Here is a 13,437-nt window from a genome sequence, read left to right on the forward strand (position 1 = left end):
TCCTGAATGTTTAGGCTCCTCCTGAACCTACGTTTAGAACTACATTAAATGTAAATAATGTAACCATAACTGTTACCAATGCTTAACTAAGTATTCATTTTTGGTGTGTAACAAGTCCCACAACATTAATGTTATGAATATATTATGTTATCTCAAATCATACAGCTTAATGAAGAGATTTGAGCAACCGCATCACTCATTATGAGAGCTATATGACTTAGATCATAAAATATATTTTAAAAGAAATTTCACAATTTTTATCCAAAAATCAGTGTAGGAAAAGATAAGGAAATTGTAACATCAGCATTAGAGACGAATTCAGACTCAACCACAGCACCATTGCACTAAATGTTGTCAAAGCCTTTGACCTCTAGGTCACATCTCCTAAACTGATTTAATCTTACAGAAAACAATTAGATGACAGACAAATCAACTATACACCAATAAGACACAAGGCCTGTTTTAATGTTAAGCCAGTATTTAGGAAAGGAACCATTATAAGGTACAACACTGATTTATTTATGATATGTCACTGTATGTTTACGCTCATGTTTATTTTTCGTTATGTTTAATTTCATATTTTGTGATTATTTTGTCTCTCTGCAGCTGTGGGTCTCCTGTTGATATTTTTATTTGGAGTCCAATCACAGTTAGTTTTTGACAAAGCCACTCCTCCTTCTTCTACCGCATATAAAACACATTGATATTGCCCACCTAATCTTCTCTCCAGCCCTGTTTTGACTCAGTAAAGAAATGCCGCATATTTCAACTACAAGTTTAATGCTGTTTGGCACAGGTAAGAATGATTATTTACTGTAAGATACAGGTTCAATTTTAGATACATAAGAGAGCTTTAAATTGTGGAGTCAGATTTTAATAATGCAAAGTGTAATCTTTTTTCTCACTTTTTTGGGTTTCAGGATTTTTAACACTTTTGTGTCCAGTGGTCAGTATAGAGGTTCTGAAAGGAGAAAATGCTGCTATATGGTGTGAACACAACATCCATGTTATTGCAGACTTGTGCTGGTTCAAGCAAACATCTTATGTTGTACCAAGAAAAATTGTGTGCATGAAGTACACTCATAGTTTTCAAAGTGGTGAGGCAAAATATTTCTCCAATTTCACAATAAATCAGATGATCATGCATCTGTACCGTAAATCCACCTCTTTAACAATACTGGATGTGAAAGTTTCTGATTCTGGCTTCTACTTTTGTGGAGCTGCTGAATATCAAATGAAATTTGGCAATGGAAGCAGACTTGATGTGAAAGGTAATCTGTTTAAGAAATATTACTAGTTTATTGTCTTGTCCATTTTGTTTTCATCTCATTTAATTGAGTCTGCATTGTGAAAAAGTAAATTTTGCAAAGCTTTGTAAATGTCATGACTCATAACAGTAAATTGTCTTTATTTATTCAGATAAAAATGACACAGAAACCTTGAAAAATGGTATGTTTGATATTTTAGTTCAGTTTTTAATTTAGTAGTGAAAATGTGGATGTTGATTTGTGTTTACTTTCATATTATTGCTCTTTTGTGAAGTCATTTGATTGTAAGAGTAATATTATGTCTATTTTTATAGATCATGATAAATCCTCTGTGTCTGTTGATGATTGTTCTGGAAACATCTTTTTAATCTTGACATTCATATTTGGTGGATTTATTATTTTTACTTTCAATATTCTGCTCATTTGGGCAATTATCAGAAAACACAGAAGACTGAAACAAAGAAAAGGTGATGGTCCTTTTGGTAAATGGTTAAACGTTTTAAATATATTACAATGAATTACAAATATAGAAAATAATATTTTTGTAAATAAATACATAAAATTCGGAAACAAATTTTATTTATCTCAAGATCAAAACAATTAATTTCAATTTCTCTAGCGGCTGAACTCCAAGAACAACAGCAAGATCACAAGGTAAAACTTTAAAGGGGGGGGGGAGTCTTACAATTTGAAACACTAATGAAAATAAAAAATATTAAAACATAAAAACTCAAAACATTTCAATCTCAGTTTATAAGTCAGAGCAAACCTCTGATTAAAAAGTCATCATAATTTGTGTTTGCATTTCTTTGACACGTTAGATATTTTCTACCGCTGGGTAAATTATTGATGTGGACAATATGCAGATGTTATTGGTTAAATTACCCCTTCAAACATCCAAAAAATATACAGTAAAATAAACCAATCAACTATATTACTCCAACTACTTTATTGTATAGTTAAACTAATTCATCATTATTATTAAAATTTAAAGCTATTCAGATTTGTTTAAGTTTTATTATACAGTATGCCTGTTCTAAAGATTGAAATTATGTGTTGTTTATATCAGCTTGTAAATTTTTATATTTTGTATTTTTTTTGTATTAACTTCTGGAAGTTTTAGTTTAAGGCCTATATTTTCTATATTTTTGTCTGTATATGAATATGTTTTTTTTTTTTTTTTGCAGGAGCAGGAGTCTGATTCAGTGGAATATTCTGCTGTGCACTTATCAAAAAAGAAACCCAAGAGAGCCGAAGAGCGTACTGATATGTATCAGATGTATACTGATGCCACATGATGCATAACTCACTTATTCAAACTTTTGTTCATAAAATATTTATTTTTATAATCAGCACGTTACTGTTACTATTACACTCTAAAAAGTGCTGGGTTGTTTTAATCCAGGGTTTGGTCAGTATTGGAAAACAGCTGGTTTATTGTTATTTAACCATGAGTTAAAACAACCCAGCACATTTTGTGCTATTCATTTATTTATTTTGATACATGCTTTTTGCTAATCCTGATACCAACAAAATGCTGATATTGCTGAAGTTATAGTATAGGAATATGTGTAATAAGTGAGTTTTATAGAGAATATGGTCATATTAGACAGATTTGAATTGGTCGGGGCTGAGTTTGTCCCTTTTAGACCCAACGCTGGGTTTTTAAATAACTAAGCATTTTTACAGTGTGTGTTTGCCAAGAACTGCTGTTTTGTTGTTGATCGACAGGTTTGGCATAGTTTTATAAAATAAACCACACCCCTTTAAATAAAACCACATTACTCTCCTTCTCCTACAGTAGTTTGGCATTTTAACACTTATAAAAGGTTTTAATGGAGCAGCTGAAGCTGTAACATGCAACCATTCACTTGCAGGATGAACAAATAACAGCCAATAATGTTAATACAAAAGTCAATTAATCAGAAAAATTATTTGTAAAATCGTAAAACACATTAAATAAATTAAGTTGTAATTAAATACATGTTGTTTGAATAAACAAAAATGTTTATTCATGTCATTTGAATTTCTGGTTGAATGTGTGTAAAAGTCTACTTGAGCTGCATTTCCTGAGCTTGACATTGGTAACCAGCCATGAGTTTCATGACAGCCATAAGTCATTGTGCACATCTAGCCTGTATGCCTTCAGTTTGAGGTTTACCAGAGGACTTATGAGGTAGGGTGAGTCAAGTTTAGGTGTGATTCATTCCGGCCCTTTCACAACACAAGAAAATGTTTCCCTCCAATAAATAAGAACAGACAATAACATCCATTCAAAAGTATACACTACACTGTAAAAAAAATCCCTAGAAATTACAATGTTATTGCAGCTGGGTTGCCGGTATACCGTAGATTTACATTTATGTTATTTACTGGCAAGAGTTTGTTCAAAGTTAAATAAATTTTAAATATTAACAAGTCTTTATCTTTACAGAATAAAGCTATACAATAACAGCCTCATGCAAAGCATTCTGGGAACCAGAAATGATCATCAACCTTTTTCTGTTTTTTGCTTCAGATTTTGTTTCCCAGAATGTTTTGCTTGATGCTGTTTTTTTAGTTTTACTCTGTAAAGACAAAGACTTGTAAATGTTTAATGTTCATTTAACTTTGAACAAAATATTGCCAGTAAAAAACTTAAATTTAAATCTACGGTAAATTACCGGCAACCCAGCTGCAATTTCTACGGAATTTTTTTACAGTGTACATTTCATAGTTACACCAATTTAAATTGTTCAAATGTTTGCATATTTTTCTTCCATTTACTGAACTTTTATTAACTATTTTGTATTTTGATAGCTGTTCAAGTGAATCTGTTGTTTAATGGAAGTTAAATTTTGTTGCAGGACTCTTCAGTCTATAACGCTTTAGTTTCTAAAACAGAAAACCACAAGTTATGTTTTTTTGCAAGAAGATTGATGGTCAAAACCCACAGCTTTAGGTGAATACACTTTCAAAAAACACATTCATACAAATAATTTTATGATATTAAAAGAAATAGCCAGTGCCCAACTTAAAAATAAATGTTTGTGTGCAGCGAGTGCACTTGCATGGTTTAACCGTTTCTCACAGGACAACCAAACATTCAATCACACATCTCACTGCAGCTAAACCACATAAACATCATTTACACTATAGATGTGTTTCAGTTTCCATAACCACAAACAAAATACCCTTTCTTATATCTCCTTGGTCAATTGTTATCCTTGTAACGCTTTGTTTCATTTGTTTGAAGAACTACTTATTTATCAAAATATGAAGGAATCAATTATAATCTATGTAAATTTAACAATTTATGTGTAATAATTATTTTACTATTATGTATTTAGGTTATTTTATTATCAGTATTCATTTGAGTTATTGTATGTTTTACAATCATGTGATGGGAGAAACAAAGCTTTTCGAAGCTTCGAATCAATTGAACCAATTGCTTTGAAAAATGATTCACTGTTTTGAACCGCTTGAAACACCTAAATATAGCGCCACCTGCTGGTGAAAAACATTGTAAAAGTCCCTATCTCAGTTCAAACATTTTACACTTTTTTCTAAATAATTGCAAAGGTTTTTCTAAAAAAAGAAAAAAATATAATATGATAAATGATGGTAACCACACAGTTGACGATTTATTTAATAATTTCATATTTTGTTTTTTATTATTATTTTTTGCTCTCTGCAGCTGTGTGTCTCCTTTTGACTTTTCATTTTTTCAGTCCAAGCATAGTCTTTGACAAAAGCCACTCCTCCTTCTTATACAATTTATAAAACACATTAAATCGTCCACCTAATTTTCTCTTCAGCCCTGGTTTGAGTCAAGAAATGCTGCATATTTCAACTACAACTTTAATGCTGTTTGGCACAGGTAATTTAAACTGTAATTGATGAGATACAGTTGTTTTTCATTTTAAAATCATTAGACAGTTGTGAAATCACACATTTTAGTAATACAATAATGCAATTTTGTGGTATGTTACGTATTAATTTCATCGTTTAATGGGTTTCAGGTTTTTTCACTGTTTTGTGTCCAGCGGTCAGTATAGAGGTTCTGCAAGGAGAAAATGTTGCAATATGGTGTGAACACAACATCCATGTTACTGGAGACCTGTGCTGGTTCAAGCAAACAGCTTATGCTGTTCCAATAACAACTGTGTGCATGGTATACACAGAGAGTCGTCGTCAAAATGTGGAGCCACGATATTTTGCCAATTTTACAATGAATCAGATGATCATGGATCTGTACCTTAAATCCACCTCTTTAACAATACTGGATGTGAATGTTTCTGATGCTGGCCTCTACTTTTGTGGAGCTATGGGATATAAAATGAAATTCGGCAATGGAACCAGACTTAAAGTGAAAGGTAATCTGTTTAAGAAATAGTACTATTTCATTGTCATAATAATATATTTATCATTATTTGTCTTTCTCTCTCTTAAGCAAGTCTGCATTTGTGATGTAAAGGAATTGTTGAAAGACACCACACACAACAAAAATGCTGTTTTTTACAATCCAGCATTTCGCCAAAATGAACGAAACAAACCTACTGAGTTTAATTTCTGGGTTGTTTTAACCTATTGTTGGGACAAATATAAAAATGTTTTGGGTTAATTTAACCCAATAGCTGGAATTGTCCCTTTTTGCCCCAATGGAAAGCTGGGTTGTAAATAACCCAGTGCAGTTTAGTAAATGCCACTCACTAAATGACCTGTAACAGTAAATTGTTTTCACTTTCACAGATAAGAATGATATGTCAAGAAAAAATGACACAGAAACCTTAAAAAATGGTATGTTTGATATTTTTGTTTTTCGTTTAAATGTGGTTTTATTATTTTCATATTTTATTCCTTAATTGTGAGATCATTTAAATGTACAAGTAATCTACTCTATGTCTGTTTTTATAGATCATAATCAATCATCTGTGACTGCTGAGGATTGTTCTGGAAACATCTTTTTTATCCTGACATTCATATTTGGTGGATTTATTATTTTTACTTTCAATATTCTAATCATTTTTGGTATTATTAGAAAACACAAAAGACAGAAACAGAGAAAAGGTAAACAATTTTTTCAAAGGGTTAAACAGATTAAATGAATTACAAATAAAGAATGAAAACTTTAGTAAATAAATACTGAATAAAAAGTAAAATAGTGAGTAAACCTGCGTTGGAAAAGACAACTGATTTATCTCAAAATCAAAGCAATTTTTCTGCTTTGTGCCGCAGCTGCTGAACACCAAGCACAACAGCACGATTACAAGGTAAACTTTAAGTTTAAGTAAGATGGCAAAGTCTTATCTATAGACTTTAACAAATACACAAGAAAACATGATACAGTAGAATTTAAAACAATCAAAGGAAAGACGTTTATAAAAAATTTTTCAATTAATAATCATGTGTGCTACTTATCATTACACTGGCAATATGCTGATGTTTTTTCACTTTAACATCCCACAAAATAAACATAACAACTATGATACAAGAATTTAAATGCAATAGAATGTATGAGGTGTTATTGTTTTATCAAGCATTTATTGAGTATTAAAAGTTATACAGATTTGTTTTATGGGTAACACGTTACAATAAGGTTTATTAGTTAACATTAGTTAATGTATTAACTAACATGAACAAACCATGAGCAATACATTTGTTACAGTATTTATTAATCTTTGTTATTGTTAGTTAATAGAAATAAAGCTGATAATTGTTTGTTCATGTTAGTTCACAGTGCATTAACTAACGTTAACAAGATTTTAATAAAGTATTAGTAATTGTTGAAATTAACATTAACACAGATTATTATAAGTCTTTTCATTTTAAAATTTTGTTTTATGTGTTAACTTCTGGTTGTGACGCTTTGGAAACTTTTTATTTTGTACTCTGTAGACTTTGAAAATAGAAAATCATACCGGACTTCTGGAATATAACCTTTAAAGCGTATTTAAACTTTTTTTGCAGGAGCAGGAACCTGAGTCAGTGGAGTATTCTGCTGTACATTTCTCCAGAAGAGAAAGACAAACTGATACAGTAGTTATGTATGAGATGTATACTGATGCCACATAACTTACATATTCAAAGTTTTGTTCATAATATATTTCATAAATAACACTTCAATGTACTGATAATAGTACTGATAGTCATGTGTAGGTTTTGATACTCTGTTTTGATAATTCTGGTAACAACCATACCATAACGACAAAGATACATTGATATGATTGAAAGAGTTTTTTATATTCTAAATATGTTTATAGTATGTAAATATATTGTGTTGATGGTTCCTTGTTTTTAAACAATAATCTTATTAAACTTATACACTGTGTATAAATTGAAAGCTGCTCTACTTAAACATTTTTTTTTACAATTGGTAACACTCAATTTAAGTGAAACATTTAGGATAAAAAAGTTTTTTAAGAATATTTTAGGAACTTCTTAAGTTTTTCACTTAAACTGAGAAAAGTTGATACAACTTTTACTTTTTTACAGTGTTTGCACAAATTTTAACAATGAAAATTAAGTTGCTATGCTTAAACAGTTTTCACACTACACTCTTAAAAATTAAACTTCCTAAACGCTTCCAAGCTTTGTTGTTTGGTTTCATAAAAAACTTTTCACACACAGAGAAGCTTTCTGTTGCATTAAATGTCATTTGTCGTGTATAAGGTTCAGACTATAAAAATGTAAGAAAAAAAAAGATTCTTGACTGAATGGTTCAGTTTGGGGAACCAAAAATTAAAGAAAAACAAGAAAAAATGTAAATGCACATCTGTTAAGTTTAAATGAGTTACAGTGGGTGCTTTATTATTGTTTTAATACTGTATTGTTTTAGCAACATTATAACTGAACACAGCTAAATAAACAGCAGGTCTCATCACAAATAGATCCATAAAAAGACATTTAGAAACTTATTCTAAAATTGCAGTTTTGTTTGGATCATAATTTGATATGCATTTAAGAGACTTTTCACTTTTGTAACCTTTTAGTACAGTCAGTTAACTGTATTTCATTTGCAATGTATTTGTATATACAGTACAGGTGTGCAATTTAACTCATTAGAAATTTGATTTAGGAGCGAAATAATTATTATAAATGACCATCACTCTCCTGAAATTATAGTTTTAAGTATTTGTGTAAAATTGATGATAAACAAGGTATTCATGGGTATTTTACAATTATTTTTATTAAGCTAGTAAAATGTTAGGTTTACAATTTGATTAATTTTTTTACTAAATCTTCAAATTAATTTATTGATTTTTTTCTATATAGCATGCACACAAGCTTTTCCACTTCTGTACACATTACAGGAAAAACATATCAAGACTCAACACGTCTGCTAAAACCACATAGACCTCTACATGCACAACTGACAGAGTGACATTTAACACAAACATTTAAGTTCTTAGCCTATGTTTATGTGTTTTTAGATTTGTTTCCTCTTGAATTTGTTGATTTACAATAAAATGTTTGATTAAAATTTACTAAGATGATTAAAAGAATGAGTCTGTATTGTATGCATTGCCCTTGCTAAATCATTTATTCATTTTGTAACTATTAAACTTATTAAAAGTTTGACATTTTCTAACTAAATTCATTTAGGCTTATTTTTTAAAAGAAAAGTGAACCATGCATTTGAGTATTTGCCTTAACACCATAATTACCCTTCAACAGTAGTTTTAGTGCGATGTAACAATAGCACAATTTTTGGCTCTACATAGGTGTTATATAACACTTAAAGTGTTTCCCATATGATCACAGGCCAGTAAATCACTTTTAGTGCTATTTAGCACCGTTTTTAAAGTTTAATTAAATCAGTTTATTTTTTTAAGAATGTGTTTTTATTACTTTTTGCAGATTTTTCTTCTATTTCCCAAACTTGTTTAGATCTAAAGCCTATACTCTTCCCCACACTAGTCCATATAATTCAGATTTTATTGAGCTGTTCAGGTGCATCAGTTGTTGAATTGACCTTAAATTCTGCAGGAGGCTCATTTGTCTCTTTGCTCTCTGCAAAACCGAAAACAATCAAAAGAAGAGTCGAAAGAAGTAAAGAATTGTGTATTCTTAAATACAAGTGATGGTCAAAAACCCACACTGTAAAAAATCTTTGCTGCCTTAATTTTGTTTTGTTTAATCAACCCAGATTTACAATCATGTCAACTTACTCTTATAAATCTTGATAAGATATGAGTTGCTGATGAAGTTGACTTTATTCAACTATATTTTATAAGTTATAACAACTCATGTAGTTATAGAAACAAATCTCTAGTCAAGATAAATAATAGTAAGTTGAAATAACTTGTAAATCTGAGTTGATTCAACAAAAAAATTTAAGGCAGCAAAGATTTTTTACAGTGCACAGCTTTATCTTAATGAGCCATTGATGTTTACGAAGATGAAACATTATTTATTGAATACCAGAGGCAGACACTACTTGAGTATTTTAAGTAAATCTGTGATTTATCAGAGTGTTTGTCTTGGGAAAATTTTTTACTTTACTTAAAAATGTTCACTACATTCTAAAGCATAGAATCATATTGTGTATTCCTTTTATATTGCATATTAAAATTGATTTAAAACCTAATTACATAAAAATTGTGTACTTTTACTTTTATTGAGTAAAAGTACAAAAGTACTTTTTACTTAAGTAAAAATAAAAAAAATACTAGATGTTTGAATGTACTTAAATATTAAATATAAACCAAAAACTTGAAATTATGAAATGTAGTGGAATACAAATTATGATAATATGCTTTGGAATGTAGGTTTTACTAAGAAAAACAATGATAAAATCCGAATACTTAAAAATTTACATTTATGTAGAAAGTAAAAATACTTAAGTAGTGTCTGCCTCTGTTGAATTCACATGGTCTTACAAACAGTTATATAATATATAATTAAATAAACATTGCACAATGTAAAAAAATAAATGTGTGCATGCCAGGACTGACCAAACATTCACTCACACCTCTCACTGCAACCACATAAACTGCCAAATTACATTAAGATGAAAAAGTTTTTTTTTTCCGTTTATTAACTTTTGTGTGGAATTTGTCACATCTCTCTCGCTCTTTCTCTCTGTCTCATGTATCAGACTGTAACAGATTCACACCAGGAAGAAACACAATATTTCTCTCCTAAAGCTTAAGAGTAATTCGCTGTTGTGCAACACTGACACTTAGATCTTCAGACTCCCTTTGGTGTTTGTGTTGTTTTCATCTCTTTCAGTGCGAAACTGTTAATGCAGTTTTGTGTTGATGTGATGTTACATGCAGGGCTTGACAATGCACCGCCACACATCACATTGAGATGAATTCAGTGCATAGTGTCTATGCTGCGGTTAATCTTTGACTCTGAAAATAGAAAAAAACAGGCAGCCTTAAATGGTGCTTTGATCTCTATGGGCAAAAGTTTCCATACATCATCTTATTGCAACCACACCTAAGTGTTATAGTTAAGCACAAAGTTGTGATCTGACCATATCTAGCATTTCTCCACTTACATTACCAACTGTCTTCAGTTCACACTTAAAGATTCATTATTTAAAGAGATAGTTCACACAAAAATGAAAATTCTGTCATCATTATTTACTCACTCTCATGTTGTTACAAACCTAAGCAAGATATTTTGAGAAATGTTTGTAACCAAACCAATCATGAGCCCCATTCACTTTCATACTAGGAAAAAAAAGAATACAAGTGAATGGGGCTCATGAATGGTTTGAAACTATCCCTTTAAAGTCCTTATTAGATTTAAAGGAACAGTATGTAGGATTGTGGCCAAAACTGATATTGCAATCACAAAACTTGTGGCTAAAACTGGTACCGCAATCAGACAACTGGTGGCCAATACACAAAATGACAACATAAACATCAGTTGAGGGCTGCAACTCCACTTTTTAAATGACAATATCCTGGCCAGACCATTGTTGTCAGTGATATAAGTATTTGAAATGAAAATGATTCTTAATGTCTAGTGATATGTCAAGGCCAGATTATTTAATATACATTTCTTACATACTGTTCCTTTAAGTACAAATCATTTAACACTCACTCATTACAAGTGAAGTGATTGATGTTGCAGTGGTTATTTTAAAATAGAGTACACTATAGTGTGAAAGTGAAAGTGTGACATGCTTGTCAAGTATACTCGAAATGTGACCTCTGCATTTAACCCACCCCAGTGAGAAGTGAACACATGCACTGCAAGTCGTAACTAATATAATTATCCAGGGACAGATACAAATGTACAGCGTACAAATTAAAGTCTCCCCTCACTATTAAATTGGGTGCATATAAACTAAACTACTGGTATATTACTACTGGTATATTATAAAGATTTCCTGCTACTATTAAACAGCACCCTCTGGTGTCAGAGCGTTTTAATCAATAATTTGGAGATATATGATAAAAAAAAGAGTATTACCAGCTGGCTGGCTATTGAACCGAAAGTCTCGTACTGGAAAGGAAATACGTCATATCACTTACTTCCGCGTTCGAGAGAAAGGTGGATAACAATATCCCAATATTGCCTAAAGAATATAGTGTTGTATTTGATGCTATTCCAGCTGGTTTTTTAAGACTATTACAGGGTAATACAGATTCTGATAAGCAATTGACCTTTCAAAAATAATTTTTTTTAGATGGGATTAATATTAAAGATTTCAAATGTAATAATAGGTTTTTTAGAAGCTTGATTCATCATCCTGTAACATGTAGAAGCAAACAATATTGGAGAAATATTTTTGGGAATTTGAATTGGCCTTTAGTTTGGACTTACAATAATAAGATCTATTTCGACCTCACTGAGACCGTCACCACAGTCTTACCTTGAATGATGCAATCCTTCAACCTATCCTCGAGACATTATATCAACAAAGTCATGTGACCTCGGGAGGCCTGGCCGCCGTCTATAAAACCCCCCCGGTGGCCACGCCTCTTCCTCTTTGCTTTACTCGCCTCATCCGAGACAGGTAAGTGGTGTATTTTGAGACACAAAACTATTTTGGGACTCCGCTGTTGTTAATCCGTCACTTTTTGTGCAGGTGCCTTGTGTCCCTGAGGATTGTGTGTGGTGTTCCCATTGACAGAGAGTTGTTTTTTCTCTACAGGAGTAAAAACCCTTTACTATTACTATTTTGAGTTCATTCCCGTTTGCTTGCTGTCCGCAGTAAGTGGGGTTTGTTAACTCCCCCCCCCAGCGTGCGTTCGCGCACCTTATATGGGGGAGGTGTATTTTTTGTTAATATAAAATATAAAGTAAAATTATTTAAAAAAAAAAAAAAAAACGAATTTTTGTTTGGCCTTTTTCTGTTTGTAGAACATTGGCAAATTGTGTTTTTTCACTTATTGAAGCTGCCCAGCAGTTAGACTAGTTAATTAATTGTTAAATTAATTAGGTAATTGGACGCATACTGTGTGTATTGCTCTTGTCTTTTGTTACCCTTTTTCCGGCTATACGTAGCTGTTGGGCCCTGACTATTGTGGTTTTTTGTTCGCAAAAAACTAAAACATATCATAGTGATGTCGGCACACTTGTGCCGTTTTTGTCGGGTGGCACTGGATGCCCGTGATGGCCATCGTGAATGCCCCTCTTGCTTAGGCATGGCTCATTTATTAGAGGACATTGAGAACCCCTGTACAGCTGCGCTAGAGCTGTCTGCTGAGGAGCGTGCCCTGAGAGCCCAAAGGGCGGAGAAGTCTGTTCAGGCTTCAGCGGTACAGCCTTCACTGGGTGACACAGGACCTGTTTCTAAAAAACACTCCAAGAAACGTAAACGTGAGCACTCCCCTGAACACAGAAAGGGGCAAGGCTCAGATTCACAACCGGACACTCAGTCCCAGATCTTAGCTGCCATACGTGGTTTGTCTGATCGTTTGGGAAAGATTGAGGCTCAACATTCTGTGGCGAGGCCCACTTCAGAGGCAGGACCCTCAAGGGTTTCCTCCCCTGACAGGTTGACCTCCTATCAACAGGGAGATGAAGATCACCCTGACGCCCTTTCTCTTTATGCCCCAGCCTCCCCTTTTGGAAGTGGTGGGCAGGCTGTAGAGGCCGCTGAGTCTGACAATTTTTTAGATGGACTGTCTGCTTTGTCCGACCCAGGTGACAATGAGCCCTCAACCATGGATATTATCTCCAAGGTGTTGAGTGCGGCAAAGATTGTGGGTCTTGATGTTCCGAC

The 13,437-nt window shown here is 32.3% G+C and overlaps 2 protein-coding genes across 2 annotated transcripts; both read left to right on the forward strand.

Annotated features, from left to right (window-relative positions):
• The first annotated feature begins 519 nt into the window (after nucleotides 1–519).
• LOC135734502 (uncharacterized) lies at nucleotides 520–3,505 on the forward strand. Its single transcript, XM_065253349.1, has 6 exons — nucleotides 520–796; nucleotides 921–1,271; nucleotides 1,420–1,449; nucleotides 1,583–1,735; nucleotides 1,888–1,922; nucleotides 2,456–3,505. Exons 1-6 carry the CDS (start codon nucleotides 754–756, stop codon nucleotides 2,564–2,566), a joined length of 723 nt encoding a protein of 240 aa, XP_065109421.1. The 5' UTR covers nucleotides 520–753; the 3' UTR covers nucleotides 2,567–3,505.
• A 1,539-nt stretch (nucleotides 3,506–5,044) lies between these two features.
• On the forward strand, nucleotides 5,045–9,262 carry LOC135734501 (uncharacterized). The gene is made up of 6 exons (XM_065253348.2): nucleotides 5,045–5,127; nucleotides 5,270–5,623; nucleotides 6,000–6,047; nucleotides 6,165–6,317; nucleotides 6,486–6,520; nucleotides 7,218–9,262. The coding sequence occupies exons 1-6, from the start codon at nucleotides 5,085–5,087 to the stop codon at nucleotides 7,320–7,322; spliced, it is 738 nt and encodes a 245-aa protein (XP_065109420.1). The 5' UTR covers nucleotides 5,045–5,084; the 3' UTR covers nucleotides 7,323–9,262.
• The last annotated feature ends 4,175 nt before the right edge of the window (nucleotides 9,263–13,437 follow it).

The sequence above is a fragment of the Paramisgurnus dabryanus genome, chromosome 1 (genome assembly GCF_030506205.2).
Source record: "Paramisgurnus dabryanus chromosome 1, PD_genome_1.1, whole genome shotgun sequence".
Taxonomy (NCBI): domain Eukaryota; kingdom Metazoa; phylum Chordata; class Actinopteri; order Cypriniformes; family Cobitidae; genus Paramisgurnus; species Paramisgurnus dabryanus.

Bases quoted from the DNA above. Each gene is read 5' to 3' on its own strand.
- LOC135734501 (XM_065253348.2), top strand. From the start codon at position 5,085: ATGCTGCATATTTCAACTACAACTTTAATGCTGTTTGGCACAG. The intron at 5,128-5,269 runs GTAATTTAAACT...AATGGGTTTCAG, and splicing joins TTTAATGCTGTTTGGCACAG to GTTTTTTCACTGTTTTGTGT. The intron at 6,048-6,164 runs GTATGTTTGATA...CTGTTTTTATAG, and splicing joins CACAGAAACCTTAAAAAATG to ATCATAATCAATCATCTGTG.
- LOC135734502 (XM_065253349.1), top strand. From the start codon at position 754: ATGCCGCATATTTCAACTACAAGTTTAATGCTGTTTGGCACAG. The intron at 797-920 runs GTAAGAATGATT...TTTGGGTTTCAG, and splicing joins TTTAATGCTGTTTGGCACAG to GATTTTTAACACTTTTGTGT. The intron at 1,272-1,419 runs GTAATCTGTTTA...TTATTTATTCAG, and splicing joins AAGCAGACTTGATGTGAAAG to ATAAAAATGACACAGAAACC.